This window comes from Salvelinus alpinus, chromosome 1 (assembly GCF_045679555.1).
Source record: "Salvelinus alpinus chromosome 1, SLU_Salpinus.1, whole genome shotgun sequence".
Lineage (NCBI taxonomy): Eukaryota > Metazoa > Chordata > Actinopteri > Salmoniformes > Salmonidae > Salvelinus > Salvelinus alpinus.
In genome coordinates, this window is record NC_092086.1 from 42,928,098 (window position 1) to 42,948,435 (window position 20,338).

The following is a 20,338-nucleotide window of genomic DNA, read 5'->3' on the forward strand; positions in this document are numbered from 1 at the left end:
TAAAGACAGAAAGAGAGAAAGAAAGAGAGAACGGCAGTCTGACCCAGTTCCATTAAAGCCCCATCATAAACAGGTACCATTTTACATCCATCGCCCAAAAGCTCTGTGAAGTAGTTCACTTCCATCCCCAGAAACAGATACTCAGCAGGAGTTTATGGACTGCAGCTGCCTACTGACTGGACCTGGCAGAGGCCACTCCAAAGACCATGCAGGGTCAAAATACTGCTCAAGCATTTGTCTTCTCCAACAGACAAACTACCGCAGACCTACATTTCCACAACACTTAAAAGCACTTGACCCCTTTTCCAACACACTGCTCATTTCTAACATGTAACTTGTTCATGTTTAGGTGGGTCAGAGTCAGCTTTGTTAGACCATGATCCAGCTGCCTTCAGGTTCCACCAATGGAACGGTCCATACTATACTCTACCTGTATGTAAAAGTACAGGTAAAAGTCATTCAATGTATTCCATGGTGTGTTTCTACTGACTCTAACATGATTCTCTTATAAGAAAAGAACATATGCATTCATTTAGAATTTAAAAAAACACACCACTCACATATGATACCTTATACCGGTGTCCTAGATCCTTGACAAATACCTCGGGCAAATACAGGATTTCATTTTGTTTTTCCGCACATTACTTTTAGCGCCAGTCAGGTCCCCTAACTCTCCGGGATTCAATAAGTGAAAAACCCTGAAGGGAAGTACAGCAAGGTGTCAACATACGTGTTTCATATTTCAGCTAGAGTCACACAGAAAGGCTGTGTGTAAGTGGCCATAGACTTCTTTATCCGATAAATTAAAAACAACAATCAAATGACGATACATAGTAATATAGGCTGTCATAGGTCTGATAACCCCTGGCATCCCATCAGGCTGCTCTCATAGCCCCATAGTGTTATATCTATCACATGAGAGGAGCACTGATTGAGTTAGCAAGAGTCTACCTGTCTATCTGTGGGCTTGCTGCTAATCAGCTCATTGACCCCCTGAAGACAGAGGTTATCAACAAACAGGTTAGTTCAAGTAAAACCAGAGCATGATCTGAGACCAGTTCAGCATGATTGAATCAAATGCACAGCCTAGTTGATTATGAAACAGTGGGTTAGAGGCGGCGGGGGAGAGTATTACAGAGGGCTGTGCCGTTATCTAAAAGCACTGGGCAGTGGCAAACAAATACGGCATAACGTAAGAGGCCTACGCTGAAATGACATCTGACAGCTTCCTGTGAGACAATACAGCAGGCAGAGCTTCCGAAGTGAGCTAGACTCAGTTAGGCTTTGAACTGCAACCAGAAATGCTTGTGTGAGAGAAAGCTCAGAGCATCCCCAGGTGCTGCCGTGATACAGCAACAGAAATAGCACTCAGCCGCTCCCAACAAGCCCCGAATCAGTGGAGGAAACAGGATTTTTGTAAGCAGCCAAACCCACTTTGGTGTCCCAACAGTATGCCCAACAATCCCCCAACACATAGAGGCAGAGTGGCAAAACATAGAGTAGGGTGGAACTGCCCCGGAATGCAATACCACGCTCAGTTCCACAGAGCAGCGCAACGGGCTACTGTTCTCAGACTGAAACGCCACTGGGACCAATTAAAGCGCTGGCAAAGCAAAGCGCGGCAGAATGCTCTGCATCACAACCAGTTCAAAAGGCCCAGCAGAGGAAAGGAGAGGGTCCGGGTGTGGGGGTGCAGCACGGGGATGGGGGGCTGTTTTGGGAGGGAGATGTGTGTGTTACTCTTTGTGTGTGCAGATGTTGAAAGATTTCAAAGGGTTGACAGGCGATCCGCCCCAGATTTACCTGAGCACCTCATTGGGGTTCCCAGCAATGGGCCCCTTCTTGTCCGTGGCCCCGTGGCACTCAGACTTCATCAGGGTGTGTGCCCCCCTGTCGAGCATCATGGTGGAGGTTGCCATGGCGATGACAGCCACCCCATCGCGCACACGAGCCTCCAGGCCGTAGTCCCACTCGTCATACGACACAGAGATTAAACCTGTAGAGAGACAGAGAGAGAGAGAGATGAGAAGGAGGGGGTGGATAGAGAGAGCAAGAGAGAGAGAGAGAAATGAGGGAAGAGGCAGAAACAGATAGAGTGATGAGAATAGGAAGAAAGGGAGAGCAGAAAGAGAGAGATCCATAACATACAGTCGACAGAGGAGACAGTGACAAGAGGGAGATAGAGAAAGAGAGTAGAGGAAAAGAGGTTATGCACGCAAGGGGCTAAACACACTATGAGGCGTGCGCCACACACCACTGACAGCCACCCCTCTCCTCTCTTCTCAGTCAAACTGCATCCTCACGCCCTCTCTGTCTGCTACGGCCCACTTGACAGGGACTGACCAATCCATTACCAGGCAACTGGACAGAAATAGACAGACAGCATCCAACCTGTAGACCCACAGGGCTCTGGGATGACAGCTCAGTCTCTCCAGGACCATATCTAATGTCACACTCTGTTGACACTTTCTCAAGGTTTTTATATTCACCCTACAAAAATGATATTATAGAGCTAGAGTGTGTGCATGCTAGTGGAAAGGGTTGGTTGGTTGGTAGCCAGTGGGACCTGTCCATCTCAGGACATGAGGAAAATGTTGGAACAACTTAGACAATCTCATCTCCCTTAGCAATGGGGGTAAACAGGAAGAGGAGGACAGTGGCGTTGACTTGGAGGTGTATGAGCACTTGTGCTCTGAGAACCAGACCCCTTGTCCTTCCATTTGAACTGCAGTAGTCCTCTACACCCCGCCCCTCCTTCTCATTCTAACTGTTGATTGGAGGACCTGATTACAAAACCACGCCATTGGTGCCAGACAGCTCATCATTGTCTGTGATGTAAGATTAGGAGGGTCACATGCTAAAAATGTTAGCAATATCTGTGCGTCAAGAGAAGTGTGTTTAAGTGAATTGCGAAAGAGAGAGGGATAGAGGCGGAGGAGAGAGGATAGAGGAGGAGGAGAGAGGGATAGAGGAGGAGGAGGAGGAGGAGGAGAGAAGGATAGAGGAGGAGGAGGAGGAGGAGAGAGGGATAGAGGAGGAGGAGGAGGAGGAGGAGGAGGAGGAGGAGGAGGAGGAGGAGGAGAGAAGGATAGAGGAGGAGGAGAGAGGGATAGAGGAGGAGGAGGAGGAGGAGGAGGAGGAGGAGGAGGAGGAGGAGGAGGAGAGAAGGATAGAGGAGGAGGAGGAGAGAGGGATAGAGGAGGAGGAGGAGGAGGAGGAGAGAAGGATAGAGAAGGAGGAGGAGGAGGAGGAGAGAGGGATAGAGGAGGAGGAGGAGAGAGAGGGATAGTGGAGGGGGAGGAGGTGAGATTGAGATACTGTAGCTCCCCAGAGTGCCACTTAAGGAACGCATCAGTGGAATTACCTATGAGGATTGGAGGCCATCAAACATGACCGAAAAGTATTTAGCGTGCCTGTTAACAAATTAGCATGTTAGCGTGCACCTTGGCTTCACACTGAACCATCGCAAACACCAGGCCTTAACTATATCGCGTACCACATTATTTTTACTCTAAATTAGTTAGTAAGTTCTCCATTAAAGGTATAGGCCTACATGTGCTAGAAATATGAACTTAGCGAGACAATTCACATTCTGAAGGTTACTGTAAGGCCTATACTGTAAATTCATCAAACAGTGATAAACTGAAGTGTTGATTTTGACAGTTTGACACAAAACACCCTTAATTCATGCAGTATCTGCCATCTGTCACAGACTAATGTGCAGGACAAACCTTCTCAAGGGACAGTTAAAACCTGCAGAAAAACATGTTCAATACCCCGCCCACTCGACCATCACACATCATATGATTTACATAGCTAACATGGTAATACATTATTACGGGCAATATCCATCAACTTGAGAAGCAAGCGATTTACGATGATTTATCGTAAATCATGCAGAAATATCAATGTAAGATTTTGCACCCAAAAATGTGTATTGCGTGCATGGATTTCAGGTTAGGATTTGATCAGTACCAGCTACCTGGTCCCACATATTCCCAACTATATATCAACATCAAAACAGCAACCAATCATAGACTTTAAATGGAGATAAATCACATAGAACTTATTCCAAACCAACCTGTAGGGAACTCAGCAGGGATCACTTCAGCATCCCCAGCCACCAGCGAGGGGACGATCCAGGTGTAGCCGTAGCCCGTGATCCCTACGGAGTGGGCCACTTCGAAGATGGTGTTGGCCTCCTCCTTAGTGCAGTACAGCAGGATGACGGGGCTCTGCAGCTTCTTCAGCTGGTTCTGGATCTTAGAGTCTCCATCGTCCACTGACATGTCCAGCAGCAAAACCTCCTCCAGCTCCCAGCCCACAAAGCTGTTCTCTATGGTGCTCCGGATCTACAGGGTAGAGGGAGGGACGGAGGGACCAGGGAGGAAGAAGTAGGTGGGTGAGAGGTAGGGTTGGGTATGATAATATGTAATATTGAGTTATCACAAAAAGTGTTCAACGACATTGAGGAAGATAGAGGTGTGTGAGAGGGCTGAAGGGCCATTTGTCAAGGCCAATCTGATTTCTCTCGACGTAACAGTATTTAAATACCTACTGACACTTCCTGACTACATGAACAAGTTGAGATTAGCCGCCGGCTTAGTAGTTGACTTCCTATCACTATCCTAGAAGTTAAGACTATAAGTCCACGGTGACGTTAGAATCTGCTCATGGACTGCCTGGTGGCAGTATTCAAATGAAGGAGGGAAAAAGAGAGAGCTACCCTGTCGTGAGGGCGTGTATTGGTGAGTTACCTTGGTGACAAAGTCCAGGTATCCGGGGTAGTATGTGGTGACGATGGAGAAGATGTACCAGTCGTACTCCTCCATGATGTTGAGCATGACCGAGGCCTGCTGCTCGATGGACGGGCCGAACTGGAAGAACATAGAGTTGTCATCCTGGGGGAACAGAAGAGTGGAGGTTAGTAATGCTATGTTACATGTCCACATTGAATATTGAACTGGAGAGGAGGCGTCTAGACAACAATCTGCAGTTTTTCCCCCCAATACTGTATGTGTGTGTGTGTGTGTGTGTGTGTGTGTGTGTGTGTGTGTGTGTGTGTGTGTGTGTGTGTGTGTGTGTGTGTGTGTGTGTGTGTGTGTGTGTGTGTGTGTGTGTGTGTGTGTGTGTGTGTGTGTGTGTGTGTGTGTGTGTGTGTGTGTGCGGCCGTGTTTCTGTGTGTGTCAGTGTGTGCGTCGGAGTGTGAAACCAGGCGTGTCTGTCAGCCGGGCAGGGTATTGAAATCTCTTTGGCTTAAGAATCCGTGCTTCACTCAACATCAAAGCCTAACCTCTACAACCCAGGGGACACACATGGGTTGATCCGTTACCTTGTTTCCACATGAATGAGATCAGACTAAACCACTGAAAAGGCACAGTGGAAAGGGGTGAATAAGTATGCTGTGTGTGTTTGCCACTTATATATGATATACAGTACATGCACATAATAACTGTGAATAAACAGTATATTCCACAACAGTATATTCCACAACAGTATATTCTACATGTCTAAGTCAGTGTAAATTTCCACTGTACCCTCCTCTCCACTAAGCCATGATTGACCCCCTAGCCCTCTTCCATGTGTCCCTCTACACACTACCTTCATCCCATCTCATCCCCTTTTGCCACTTTCTTTCTCATGTCCCTCTCTCCTGTGATCTCTCTCCTGTGATCTCCTCTCCCGCTCCCTGTCCCATTTATTCCAGTGAAATTACTGCCAGGACACAGTTATAATTGAATTTCCAGCCCCCCTCCTCCACACGGTCCCCTGCAGCTCCCCTCCTCTCTTTCTAAGAGCAGTGTTAATGTACTGGCCCATGCAGTCATTCAGAGAGCCAGAGGTCCGCAGAATGTTCATTAGCAAAAAAAAGAGGAGAAGAAAAAAAAGAGAAGAAGAAAAGAGAGAAAAAGGACCCAGAGCCAAATAAAGACTGGCTTCATTTACAGCAACAATAATTAAGGTCAGTCCGAATTATCACCTCCCTGAGCGCTGGGGTATCGATTAGCACACATTAAAATGCCTGAGGAGGGAGTGTGTCTCTGTCTGTCCCAAGCAGCCACTGCAGTCTACTGTACTGGACCACAAAACAGAGGCTAAATAATAGGAGGAGAGAGGGAACAACACTGGGGGATAAAGGGAGAGAGAGACAGAGAGAGTAAGCTGGGTGAGGAACGAAGAGGGTAAAAGAGAGAGGAATTGACAGAAAAGAAAGGAGGGAGAGAAATTAGTCAGAGAGAGCAATGGAATTGTGAGAGAAGGTGAGTATGGAGGGAGGGAGGGGGAGGGAGGGGGGTCTATGGTAACAATGAGGGGAGCGGGTGGCTGGTGGGCTGTGACCTGGTACAGACTGCAGAGTGAGTGAGCAGCAGCGGGCCAGGGAGTCAGGACAGCGCCAGCCACAGCTGCTAACCCACAGCCGATTGGTGCTGTCAGAGACAGACAGGATGCACATGTATGCCCTCCTCTCAGCAGCACCCAGAAGCCCTGACAGTAGTGAGGGGGGGAATAACCGATTCAGTTACATATCGCTATATTATTTCTTGACAATATTATATTGATACTTTGACTCCAAGTATCAATTTGTAAAAATAATACATATATATTTTTTTCTAGGTAGCGTTAGCTAGCGCTAGTCAGCTGTACCTGAGCCAAAACTCCTGTATTTTTCATCCTACAGCTTGTTCTCCATCTTCTTTTTAAATAGTGAGCCAACATGTCTTCAGCACTTTTATTTCCTGACTGATCAAAACTCATTTTCTCATGTTCTCTCTTGTCCCTCTGCAGCAGACATATAGTGAGCAATTTGTTTGGAACATAAAATCGCAGTATGGGATCACAATACATATAGAATCGTGGAAATCGCAATACATTTCGGCACCTAACATCGTGAGGTCCCTGACTATTACCAGCCCTATCTGACAGAGCCGGAGATTGGTCCTCTCTCTGCCTGGCTGCCTGCCCCACAGCTGTCCAATGAGAGAGCTCACACACTCACCAAGCTGCCATTTGACTTGGAGGGAGAGAGTCAATAACTCAGGTATTTCAATTACACACGCAGGGACACACCAATGCCTACAAAGAAATGGAGCTTCTCCCAGCCCTGCCTCTGAATACGTGCATACAGGCACAACCTGTATGCAAGAGGCAAAAATATATACGCAAGAGGCAAAAATACACAGGGATACATCTATGCACCATATGCACAGCGTAAGGAGTACAGTATGTTATGTACACTGACTGCACACAAACAGATCTAGGACAAAGTTACCTACAGTACAGCATATACAGTATAGTGAGGACATATAGTCCACGCCACCCGAACCCACACAAGTATTCAATGTACATTGTATTCCGTATGTGGGTGTGCTTTGCATTACTGCAAGCCTGTAAGAGTACCTGGTCTCTGCCTCAGCAACAATATAGATTTTTTGCCGTTTTGAAGAATGTTCAAGTGTATTTGATTTTTTTCATAACCACCATTGCTGTTTTTCTACTTGTGTGAGTGTGCTGTCTGCTCCAAGGTTTTGACAATGCATATTTCTATCCTGCCTATAAAGGGTTCTTTGAACATGAGCGAGGGGGGGTTGCTATTGACTGCTGCTCTGCACTGCCTGATGGGTAGAGATGCAAGAGCGAGGCAGGAGAGCAAGACGAAGAGAAAGAGAGAGAGCGAGAGAGAGAGAGAGAGAGCAAGCGGGAGAGAGAAAGAGAGAGAGAGAGAAGGAACAGCTGGGTCTTGCTAGAAGACTAGCTTGTTTAGAATCTACAGTGCAGGATACACACACACCTCATAAAGTACAGAATTTCTAACAGAATTGTCCAATCAAACATGCTGATATGAACACAAATAATGCATGCACTCAGAATACATAATCAAAATGAGTTTCAAAAAATATAATGAACATGTTCACTCACTTGTGTCTCATTCTGTCCCTCTCTCTCTGTCTCTCTCCAGCTCTCTCACTCACACAAGTATTATCTTTACCACAATTAGACCTGCCTCTCTTCCCCTCTCTTCCCTGCTCTTCCCCTCTCTTCCCCTCTCTTCCCCTCTCTTCCCTGCTCTCATGCTTCATCATCATATTTCTTATCATAAAAACCTCCTTATCTTTAATCAAACACATGCAAACTTAATTAGTTCTCACATTTGTCAGACCATCACCTAATTAGCGCTGACCTTATTCTAACTACTTTTTGAACCCTAATTAAAAAATCCCAGGTCTTGATTAAAATATTTGGCTAATTTTTCCCCTAACATGATTGTGATTATAATGTAACCACCCGTCACAGCAGCCCTTCCAGGGAAAAGAGAAGAGGAACTAACGGAGGACCAAAGAAAAAGAAAAAGGAGAGCTCTTTGTTTTGCCTTTCGACATGAGACGTTGGCTGACTGAAACCCGAACCACTTAACTCACACAGATCGTTTCTCTATGGCGCATTTCTTGTCTAACTTTAACTTTAGACGGCAACCAACTGAGGGCTGCAGCAGTTTGACGTCTTTCCACCCATTACCAGCTCTGTCTTAATAAAAAGGCTGCAGAAATACTGATCAGCCCACAACATCTCCTGTGGTCATGACATGCACTCAAAACCCCCGTCTTAGGTTAATCCTTTGCTGCGCTCTCTCTCTCTCTCTCTCTCTCTCTCTCTCTCTCTCTCTCTCTCTCTCTCTCTCTCTCTCTCTCTCTCTCTCTCTCTCTCTCTCTCTCTCTCTCTCTCTCTCTCTCTCTCTCTCTCTCTCTCTCTCTCTCTCTCTCTCTCTCTCTCTCTCTCTCTCTCTAACTCTCTAACTCTCTCTGCCCTCATCCTAAATTTCACCTGTCCTCTCTCGCTGCCACACCAAGCCCTGAGGCATGGTCATGCTGTGGCCGCGTCTCGCCACTTCACACTCAGACGTCGCTGCGCTAACAGACACTGACTCCCCGTGCCAGCACCCACAGAGCTGGAGGTAACACCAGGTTTGCCTCAATGCGTTCACTCTCACACACACAGGCGGCAGAGCAGGGCAGGACAGAGGCAGTGGTCAGCCTCCGCCCCTAACCCTGCACCCAGAACACATCCCCACCTCATGGACAGCTCAGACAGGTCAACTAGGTCTCTGTGTGAGCGAGTGTCTGAGTTTCTATGTGTTCTTTTTCAGGCAACATGTAAGCACGCTCTCCGTCACTGTCAGTGTGAAAAGACCACCCGCTTTCTCCTTTTTCTCCCTCCCTCGCAGCTCCTCCTTACCCGTGCTCCCACCAATTAGCCCGATTAAAATTCAAATCTGCTTTATTGGCATGACAGGAGTATTTCCAAAGCGGAACATGTTACAAGACAGGGTAAGACAATAAGCCAATCTACACACTCCCTCCTCCTCTAGCTGCCTCTCACTGCTTTGTCACTGAGCCACCCAAGACCCCTCCTCCTTTTTAAATCATTGATACCACAACAGTCCCCTTGCCATGCCATATTCAGGTCGCTTGTCCTGTGTGTGTGTGTGTGTGTGTGTGTGTGTGTATGTGTGTGTGTGTGTGTGTGTGTGTGTGTGTGTGTGTGTGTGTGTGTGTGTGTGTGTGTGTGTGTGTGTGTGTGTGTGTGTGCGTGCGTGCGTGCGTGCGTGCGTGCGTGCGTGCGTGCGTGCGTGCGTGCGTGCGTGCGTGCGTGCGTGTGTGTGTGTGTGCCCTCGTTCTGCCAGGCGTGACACTGGCACACTAACGTGCCCTTGGGCCGTGGCTGGCTGACAAAACTCCTACAAGGCATGTGTCTCCTGTGGCTTAAAGGAGACTGCTCTACAGTGATGTGCTGCTTATCCAGTGTTCAACTGCTTTGGCAACACAGCAGTCATGCCAATAAGCCAATAAAGTTCACCTTTGAACTGAATTTGAAAAGAAGAACAGAGGGAGAGGGGGAGAGGGGCGAGAGGAAGAGATAGCACGAGAAAGGGTAGAGAGTGAAAAAGAGGGTTACTTTTTTATATTTGGCATACATATGGATGAAATCTAAAATTATATTTTAATGAAGTAGGACAATGTAGAATAAAACGAAATGATGTAAAACATTGACGAGATCCTTCCAAAACTGCACAGCTATAATAAAAAGTTGAGTGACCGGGACTTGACCCCAGTAGATATACTTGTTATATAATCATCATATCAGGGTGCCTTCAACAGCAAAATGGTTCATTTCCTGTAATGGACCACATACAGCATACTGAATATCTGTTCATTTCAAGTCGCTTTCCATGGCAACAGAATTACACCCAGATTTTTTTTAAATGTATGCCGAACAAAAAACATTTATTTCAAAGTTTAACAAACTATACAACAATGACTTTTTCAAAAAATCTTTGAACAATTTCTTTAAAAACATTTACTGGGAAAACTGTGCAGATGCAAAGTTAGGTAACAGAATCTCCCTCCGTTTTATTCTGTTACCAAACTTTGTATTTGCACAGTTATTCCTGTAAATGTGTTTTTGTGACATTTTCAGTGGAAATTCTATGTTCTATGGTTTGTTAAACTTTGAAATCAATGGTTTTTGTTTGATATACATCAGCGTAATTCTGTTACCATGGAATTTCCCCAGCATGCTGAATGTGGCCCAGTCTCAGTGTAATTCTGTTACCGTGGAATTTCCCCAGCATGCTGAATGTGGCCCAGTCTCAGTGTAATTCTGTTACCGTGGAATTTCCCCAGCATGCTGAATGTGGCCCAGTCTCAGTGTAATTCTGTTACCGTGGAATTTCCCCAGCATGCTGAATGTGGCCCAGTCTCAGTGTAATTCTGTTACCGTGGAATTTCTCTTTGGGTTAAAGCATCTGCTAAACGACTATATTCCTATCATCACTATTATCAAAATGTGATATTGTTCAAACCCTATTACAACCCACCCTGCATGCATCCATCCACTGGCTATCATCCCTCCATCCTCCTAACAGCGGCAGGCGGACAGAGAGCAGCACAGACGCTGGAGTGAGGCTGCACTTCCTCTCCCACACTGTGACTGCACACTGCCTCACCAGCTGTGGCACAGTACAGACAAGCCTCTGGCAGCCACCTTCTCTATACCTCTCTCACACGCTTTCCCTCTCTGTGTCATTGAGCAGGAAGACAAGTTCACATTCAAACTGGGGTTGAGTCAACATAACAGTGAATTTAGGGAGGCCAGGGCAAAATATACTGTACAGTCGTTTTCAACAACGGCAGCCACTTTAACATATCGACAGTATCAACTCCCACAAGATGCTCGTATGCAGCAGCTATTGGAAACTGAATATCTACAATAGGATAATCTGTCTCTCTTTGGGAATTAATTGAAAACACTTCTCTATTTCAAGCAAAGCTTTTGTTTCTCCACTTTTCCACATGTATCCTTTTCTCCATCTCTCCCTCTATCCTCCGTTCTCTTTCTTTTCCTGCCTGATCTCTGCTCCCATGTTCCATACTCACTCTCTATCTGAGCTGAATACAATAAATACATTTCCCAAAGATTCTAAAAATATATGCAACAAATTGACATCATGAGCACATACTGTACAGTACACACACCCTACAGACACGCACATACACACACACCCTACAGACACGCACATACACACACACCCTACAGACACGCACATACACACACACCCTACAGACACGCACATACACACACACCCTACAGACACGCACATACACACACACCCTACAGACACGCACATACACACACACCCTACAGACACGCACATACACACACACCCTACAGACACGCACATACACACACACCCTACAGACACGCACATACACACACACCCTACAGACACGCACATACACACACACCCTACAGACACGCACATACACACACACCCTACAGACACGCACATACACACACACCCTACAGACACGCACATACACACACACCCTACAGACACGCACATACACACACACCCTACAGACACGCACATACACACACACCCTACAGACACGCACATACACACACACCCTACAGACACGCACATACACACACGCCCTACAGACACGCACATACACACACGCCCTACAGACACGCACATACACACACACCCTACAGACACGCACATACACACACACCCTACAGACACGCACATACACACACACCCTACAGACACGCACATACACACACACCCTACAGACACGCACATACACACACACCCTACAGACACGCACATACACACACGCCCTACAGACACGCACATACACACACGCCCTACAGACACGCACATACACACACACCCTACAGACACGCACATACACACACACCCTACAGACACGCACATACACACACCCTACAGACACGCACATACACACACACACCCTACAGACACGCACATGCACCCTACACACACGCACCTACACACACACCCTACAGACACGCACATACACACACACCCTACAGACACGCACATACACCCTTTACACACGCACATACACACACACCCTACAGACACGCACATACACCCTACACACACGCACATACACACACACCCTACACATACAAACATACACACACACCCTACAGACACGCACATACACATACACCCTACACACACGCACATACACACCCACTCTACAGACACGCACATACACACCCACCCTACAGACACGCACATACACACATACACACACACACCCTACAGACACGCACATACACACCCACCCTACACACATACACACACACACCCTATAGACATGCACATACGCACACCCTACAGACACGCACATGCACCCTACAGACACGCACATACACACACACCCTACACACACGCACATACACACACACCCTACAGACACGCACATACACACACACCCTACAGACACGCACATACACACACACCCTACAGACACGCACATACACACACACCCTACAGACACGCACATACACACACGCCCTACAGACACGCACATACACACACGCCCTACAGACACGCACATACACACACACCCTACAGACACGCACATACACACATACACACACACCCTATAGACATGCACATACGCACACCCTACAGACACGCACATACACCCTACACACACGCACATACACACACACCCTACACATACAAACATACACACACACCCTACAGACACGCACATACACATACACCCTACACACACGCACATACACACCCACCCTACAGACACGCACATACACACCCACCCTACAGACACGCACATACACACATACACACACACCCTACAGACACGCACATACACACCCACCCTACAGACACGTACATACACACATACACACACACCCTATAGACATGCACATACGCACACCCTACAGACACGCACATGCACCCTACACACACGCACATACACACACACCCTACACATACGCACATACACACACACCCTACAGACACGCACATACACACACACCCTACAGACACGCACATACACACACACCACCCTACGACAACGCTATCCATTTCACGCTCAGCATCTTGATGTACTACTTGAAAGAAAATGTCCTTTTATGGATACAACACTAGACCTGAATAATACACTGAGATAAAACACTGGAATCTCAGCTGGTTATTCTCATATTGTGAGAAACTATCCAGACACCATCTGTAATTGAAATACAGACACTTTTGCCAGTGAAGATGCATGGAAGCCACAAACCCCGAATAAATAGCTGTGTCTGAGTCAGATATTGCCAGTAGCTCTATTTTATACATACTAATCTCAGCACATCCACAAGACAACAGTGACTCCCAGCAACCTGCGCTCCACTGCTACCGCTGCTAACAGAGCACTCCTACTGAACCATGCCACTGGCCATTTACACAGTGAGATATCAAATGGAGTGATATTAGTTGGGCGGCGGGTCATCAGATGGGGCCAAAGCCCTTTAAGGTACGGAGGCACCTCTTATCCCTCATTATTCTACTAGCCGTCTGACTCAACACCCCCTGGCCTCCACGCACACTGAGACCATCGCTACAGTGATGTTATGCTTATAGGCCCCTGTGTGTGTTCTCCACTCTCCCTCATCAACTCTTTGCTAATTTGCGTGTGTAAAGCCAAAAGTCAAATATACACAGTTACTAACACACACACACACACACACACACACACACACACACACACACACACACACACACACACACACACACACACACACACACACACACACACACACACACACACACACACACACACACACACACACACACACACACACACACACACACACACATTTAACCCTCAGTTAAATACAAAGGAATGAATCATTCACGGCACAAATATTAAATTCCACCAAATCTAATTTAGCAAAAGAGGCCAGCCGTCCATCTATGGCTTTTCATTTCAATTAGTTCAGCGTATTATCCTGAGAGTAATGTATTCCCATACAGTATTAAAAAAACACTTAATGTTTGTTTTATTTGTCTGGCTGATTCAGTCAATATGTCCAGGGTCACTCGTCCTCAATCAGCAAGCAGTCAGGGAGAGGGAGAGAAGGCAGGGAGAGAAGCAAGGGCAGGAGGGAGGGAGGAAGTTGAGTTTGCAAAAGGAATCAAATGAGACAAATGCTTATAACCTTGTGAGTGTACAGTACATTTGTCTTCCATCTATCTCTCCGCCCATCTTGCTCTCTGTCCCTTCAGATCCATCTATCTCGCTCTCCCATCTCTCTACCTCCCATCTTCTCCTCTTCCAGCTCCTCACGCTCTCACCATCCTGTCTCTCTCTCTGTATCTCCATCCATCCCTCACTCTCCTCTTCTGGTTCCTCCAGCAGACCCTCACACCTTTTTTCTCAATCTCTTTCCATCCTTGTTTCAAATTCTCACATGTTCTCTCAGTGTCCCTCCATCTCTCTTGCACTTAGAACACACCGACAAAATTAGTGTGCAGCATCATCTGGATATGTATGCAACAATAGTTCAACGTTCACCTTCTGCTACCATTTCTGTCAAGCCGTCTATGCAGACAGTTTGACACATACTTTAGATAAATCCAACGGATGCACCACACCGAACGCACTGCAACTGCCTCTGCAACGCAATGCTGCAAGGCAAACGCAGCGTTCCATTGGAAATGAATGTAATTCTGGTGTACCAAAATGCAATGAGGTTGTCGGTGTGATCAAGGCATTAGGAACTTCTTCCACACCTTACCATTATCTTGTTCTCTTTGTCTCTAACCATCTACAGTGAGCTCCAGAAGTACTGGGGCCTTGACATGTGTCGTTTTGGCTCTGTACTCCAGCACTTTGGATATGAAATCATACAATGACTATGAGATTTCATTTGAGGGTATTTTCATATAAGGTAAACGATTGAGAAATTAAAGCACTTTTTGTACATAGTCCCCACATTTTAGGGGACCAAAAGTATTGGGACACATTCACTTATATGTGTATTAAAGCAGTCAAAAGTTAAGTATTTGGTCCCATGACTACATCAAGCTTGTGACTCTATAAATTTGTTGGATGCATGTATTGTTTGTTTTGGTTGTGTTTCACATTATTTTGTGCCGAATTTAAATGAATGGTAAGTAATGTATCGTAATTTACTTTTATTGTAAATAAGAATAGAATATGTTTCTAAATAGTTCTACATGAATGTGGATTCTACCATGATTAAGGATAATCCTGAATGAATTGTTAATAATGATAAGTGAGAAAGTTACAGAAGCATAAATATCGTAACCCGAAAGAATGCTAACATCCCCTGTTATATTAATGGTGAGAGGTTAGAATGTCTTGGGGGTATGATATTTGTGCAGAGCCAAAACAACAAAAAATGTGTCACTGTCCCAATACTTTTGGAGCTCACTGTATCTCTGTCCTACTTAACCCCCCCTTTTTATATCCATCTCTCTGTCCTCCTTCCAGACCCTCACTCACTCCCTCTCTGTCTGACTGCCAAAGCGCCCCTTCGCTCAGCATCCGCCGTTACCCTTCTCTTGCTATCTCTTTGCCAGGTTCTCCATTTCTCTCTCAATCACTCTCTCCACAATGTTAATTCAAATTGGCTGGATTGGGAGGACAGCATTGTTCCAATAATGCCAAAAGCACTTACAAGAGCATAATCAATCTCTCTCTCTCTCTCTCTCTCTCTCTCTCTCTCTCTCTCTCTCTCTCTCTCTCTCTCTCTCTCTCTCTCTCTCTCTCTCTCTCTCTCTCTCTCTCTCTCTCTCTCTCTCCCTCTCTCTCCCTCTCTCTCCCTCTCTCTCTCTCTCTCCCTCTCTCCCTCTCTCCCTCTCTCCCTCTCTCCCTCCCTCCTTTCTATTCTCCCCAAATACATATGGAGCAGAACTCTTCCTCTCTCTCTCTAACTCAATCTGAACTCTTTTGATTTCATTCTTTCTCACCCCATCTCTCCATTCCACCCAACTGTGTGAGCAATTATTTATCCAACTACCCTCTACTTACTCTTTCAGTTTAACGTTTGCCCCGTTTGCCACAATTCTCCATCCATCCTTCTGTCTATTCCTTTACACACATCCACCTCACATCCTCCTCTCTCTTTCAGAGCAACAGTTCTCACAGCTGCTGCTCTCTGCCTCATGACTCATGACCTCTGCCCCCACTCCTCACCTCTAACCCACACACTTTATCTCTCTCTCTCTCTCTCCCTTTCTCTCTCTCTCCCTTTCTCTCTCTCTCTCTCTGATGTGTACACCTCTCAACTGGCATCAGCTGCACTATCAGGTCGGGAGAGAAAGGTAGAGAAGGCGAGAGATAGGAAAAGAGAGAGAGAGAGGCTGAGATATACTTCCAATTCATAGAGACAGGTTGCGTTTCCGTGGTAACGTGGTTTCCATCGTAACGGTCTTGCTAAAGATGCCATTAGTGCGAACAAAAAAATCCACTCGTCGCAATGATGCACTTGTACGCATACAGTTCGCAGGCACACACACACTCTCACCCACACACACAACAGACACACACACACATAGACACACACACACACACACACAGACACACACACACACACACACCGTCTAACCCACATACACACACATCTCACACACCTGAGGTCAATTCCAGTGCCATCCTCATTCCATTGAGATCTGCTGCATCTCGTTCTAGCCAGTGAGCAGGATCAGTCAGGAGAAATGGATAATCTTGAACCTGAATGGCAGCATCCTAATTGTCTTTGTTCATGGCCTTTGCTCTGTATTCAGAGCTGTAAAAGTCTCAATGCCACAGACAGAGCAGCAGGGTCTGATCCTGTACCATGGCTCGGGGCTCTACAGCCACTGTGATTGTATTACACTGTCTTTGACTGTTAGACAGTAAGGTGTTCAAAGACTGCCTTCAACCACAGTGTGCTAGAATGGCCAAACTGATCCTCAACTAACACCGCAGTCTGTCATCAAGCTGTCTAAAAGGACATCATCACATCCACAGGTGGAGGCAGGCGGAAAAATTTAACAAAAGCACAGTGAAAGAAGTGAGAGAGGGATGAGAACAGAGAGAGAGAGAGAAATTGGGACGTGGGAGGGGGGTCTGTTATGTTGTGTTGTGTCTTTCTGGTTTTTGTTCTTGTTTTGGTACACAGCGTTCTGTGTCTTGAGGGACATTTACATACTGTATTGTTTAAAAGCCTAAGTGCCTCATGCCAATAAAGTATTCTAAGCCTGTTTGACTGACTTTAGAATTGCAAATGCAAATCTCTCCACACTATTTACTCCGTCAAACGACTCAGACAACATGAGAAGACCAATACAAAGCATCTGTGGTGTGTGTGTGTGTGTGTGTGTGTGTGGGTGTGTGTGTGTGTGTGTGTGTGTGTGTGTGTGTGTGTGTGTGTGTGTGTGTGTGTGTGTGTGTGTGTGTGTGTGTGTGTGTGTGTGTGTGTGTGTGTGTGTGTGTGTGTGTGTGCGTGTGTGCGTGCGTGGACTACATAATATACAGAATATGAATATATGCAATATGTATACGCCTGACTATAAGGGTTATTATCGTTGAATATCTATGTCTTTGTGATATGTTGATTTGACATGTCTGAGACAGTCTGTGTGTACATACAGTACCAGTCAAAAGTTTGGTGCTCAGCATATGTGGGAACTCCTTCAAAACTGTTGGAAAAGCATTCCTCATGAAGCTGGTTGAGAGAATGCCAAGAGTGTGCAAATTTGTCATTTTTATTTATTTTTATTTCACCTTTATTTAACCAGGTAGGCCAGTTGAGAACAAGTTCTCATTTACAACTGCGACCTGGCCAAGATAAAGCAAAGCAGTGCAACAAAAACAACAACACTGTCACGACTTCCGCCGAAGTCGGCCCCTCTCCTTGTTCGGGCGGAGTTTGGCGGTCGACGTCACCGGCTTTCTAGCCATCGCCGCTCCATTTTTCATTTTTCCATTTGTTTTGTCTTGTTCCCTGCACACCTGGTTTTCATTCCACAATCACACTACATGTATTTATTCCTCTGTTCCCCCTCATGTCTTTGTGTGAGATTATTTTGTGTTACATGTCTATGTGGACACGCTTTACTGGTATGCGATTATTCCGTGTTTTATTTCACGAGGTATGTTATTGTGTTTATACAATATTATTGTGACTGTTTGCACGTTTGCACTTTTGCATTGGCTGGAGGTTTCGACGCAGTGGCGTCCATCTGTTGATTTCTCCTGCCTCAATAAAGTGTGCGCCTGTTCACAACTCTCTGCTCTCCTGCACCTGACTCCGCTCCCAGTACGCAAGTCATTGACAAACACACAGTTAAACATAAACAAACATACAGTCACACAATAGAAAAATCTATGTACTTTGTGTGCAAATGTAGAAGAGTATGGAGGTAAGGCAATAAATAGGAGAAATAATTACAATTTAGCAAATGAACACTGGAGTGATAGATGTGCAGACGATGATGTGCAAGTAGAGATACTGGGGTGCAAAAGAGCAAGAGCATAAATAACAATATGGGGATGAGGTAGTTGGGTGTGCAATTTACAGATTGGCTGAGTACAAGTACAGTGATTGGTAAACTGCTCTGACAGCTGATGCTTTGTCATCAAGGCAAAGGGTGGTTACTTTGAAGAATCTCAAATTAAAAATATTTAGATTTGATTAACACTTTTTTGGTTATTACATGATTCCATATGTGTTATTTCATAGTTTTGATGTCTTCACTATTATTCTACAATGTAGAAAATAGTAAAAATAAAGAAATACCCTTGAATGAGTAGGTGTGTCCAAACTGCTGACTGGCACTGTACATCTGTCTGTATATATATTGGTGTTTGTGTGTATGTGTGTGAGCGCTGGGCGGGGCAGGGTGCTCTGTATGGAGACAGTTGTGGGTTCTGGTTATTTGTAGATGGAAGGAGTGAGGAAGGTAGTGTTTGCTCTAATTGAGGAGAACAGGGGAGGGGCACCATTTACATTCATCACAAGAGCTCACTTTGTCTCAACTCAGAGAACAGGAGAGACGAAGAGGAAGTGAATGGAGAGATCTTTCTGCGTGAGTGAGATTTCACTGTTTTTCAGAAACCTCATAACGAAACTATGGCATTAATTGTGTTTCGTCGGTCTAGTGGACTGTGGGCCGGAGGCAGGACTTTTGTCCCACCTGGTGTATGGCTGTTTCTTAGTCACGAACATGGGTCACTTGAGATGGAGATAGCCTCTGACACCTGAATAGATTGAATTGTCACCTGGAATCGGTGTGGTTTGTTTGTTTATGTGTGTGTGTGTGTGTGTGTGTGTGTGTGTGTGTGTGTGTGTGTGTGTGTGTGTGTGTGTGTGTGTGTGTGTGTGTGTGTGTGTATGTGTGTGTGTGTGTGTGTGTGAGATATGGGTTGGTGTTTCAGAACATTACTGTGTGTGTATGCGCTTGTGTTTCTTAGTGTGTGCACATGTGTGTCTCGCAGTGTGAAGCTTTTCCAGGGGCCAGCTTGGCACGGCGCTGCTGGGTAATTGACTGAGCCCATCTTGTGGTCTTCACTCATGCCTTCTGTCTTTCACACCCCTTCCTCCGTCTTCCTCCATTGACAGAGAGCCTGTGATCTTTGTTCGACACAGGAGGCCGAAGGAGGAGGCAGGACGGAGCAAGGGCAAACAAGAGGAGACGAGAAGAGGAGCCAAAGGAAGGGGGAAAGATGGGAAAGAGAAGTGCAAGGCAAGTGAGAAAGAGGGTGGGTGTAGAAGCAAAAAAAGGAGGGATAAAAATTAACACCCTGTCGAAACTGAATGGGTGGATAACAGGTTGATAGTACGGAGAGAGGGAATGAAAAGAGAGAGTAGTGAGGGAGAAGACAGAGGAGAGAGGAGAGCAAAGGATGACCAGGGCTGGTCAGAGGGTGGACATGGAGCGACATGGCCCTGATCCCCTCATGGCAAGGGCAGCAAGCCGGTGATAACACTGGGGCTCTGT

General features: G+C 46.1%; 1 protein-coding gene across 2 annotated transcripts in view; it reads right to left on the reverse strand.

The window, feature by feature from the left end:
• The window catches only part of LOC139534453 (glutamate receptor ionotropic, NMDA 2B-like), a 104,000-nt gene that overhangs the window by 31,841 nt on the left and 51,821 nt on the right, over positions 1 to 20,338 (reverse strand). For both annotated transcript variants that reach the window (XM_071333656.1, XM_071333732.1), the window contains exons 4-6: positions 4,758 to 4,901; positions 4,082 to 4,352; positions 1,804 to 1,996 (exon numbers count right to left, since the gene is read on the reverse strand). In XM_071333656.1, coding sequence (XP_071189757.1) covers positions 1,804 to 1,996; positions 4,082 to 4,352; positions 4,758 to 4,901 — 608 coding nt within the window. The remainder of the gene's footprint in view (positions 1 to 1,803; positions 1,997 to 4,081; positions 4,353 to 4,757; positions 4,902 to 20,338) is intronic.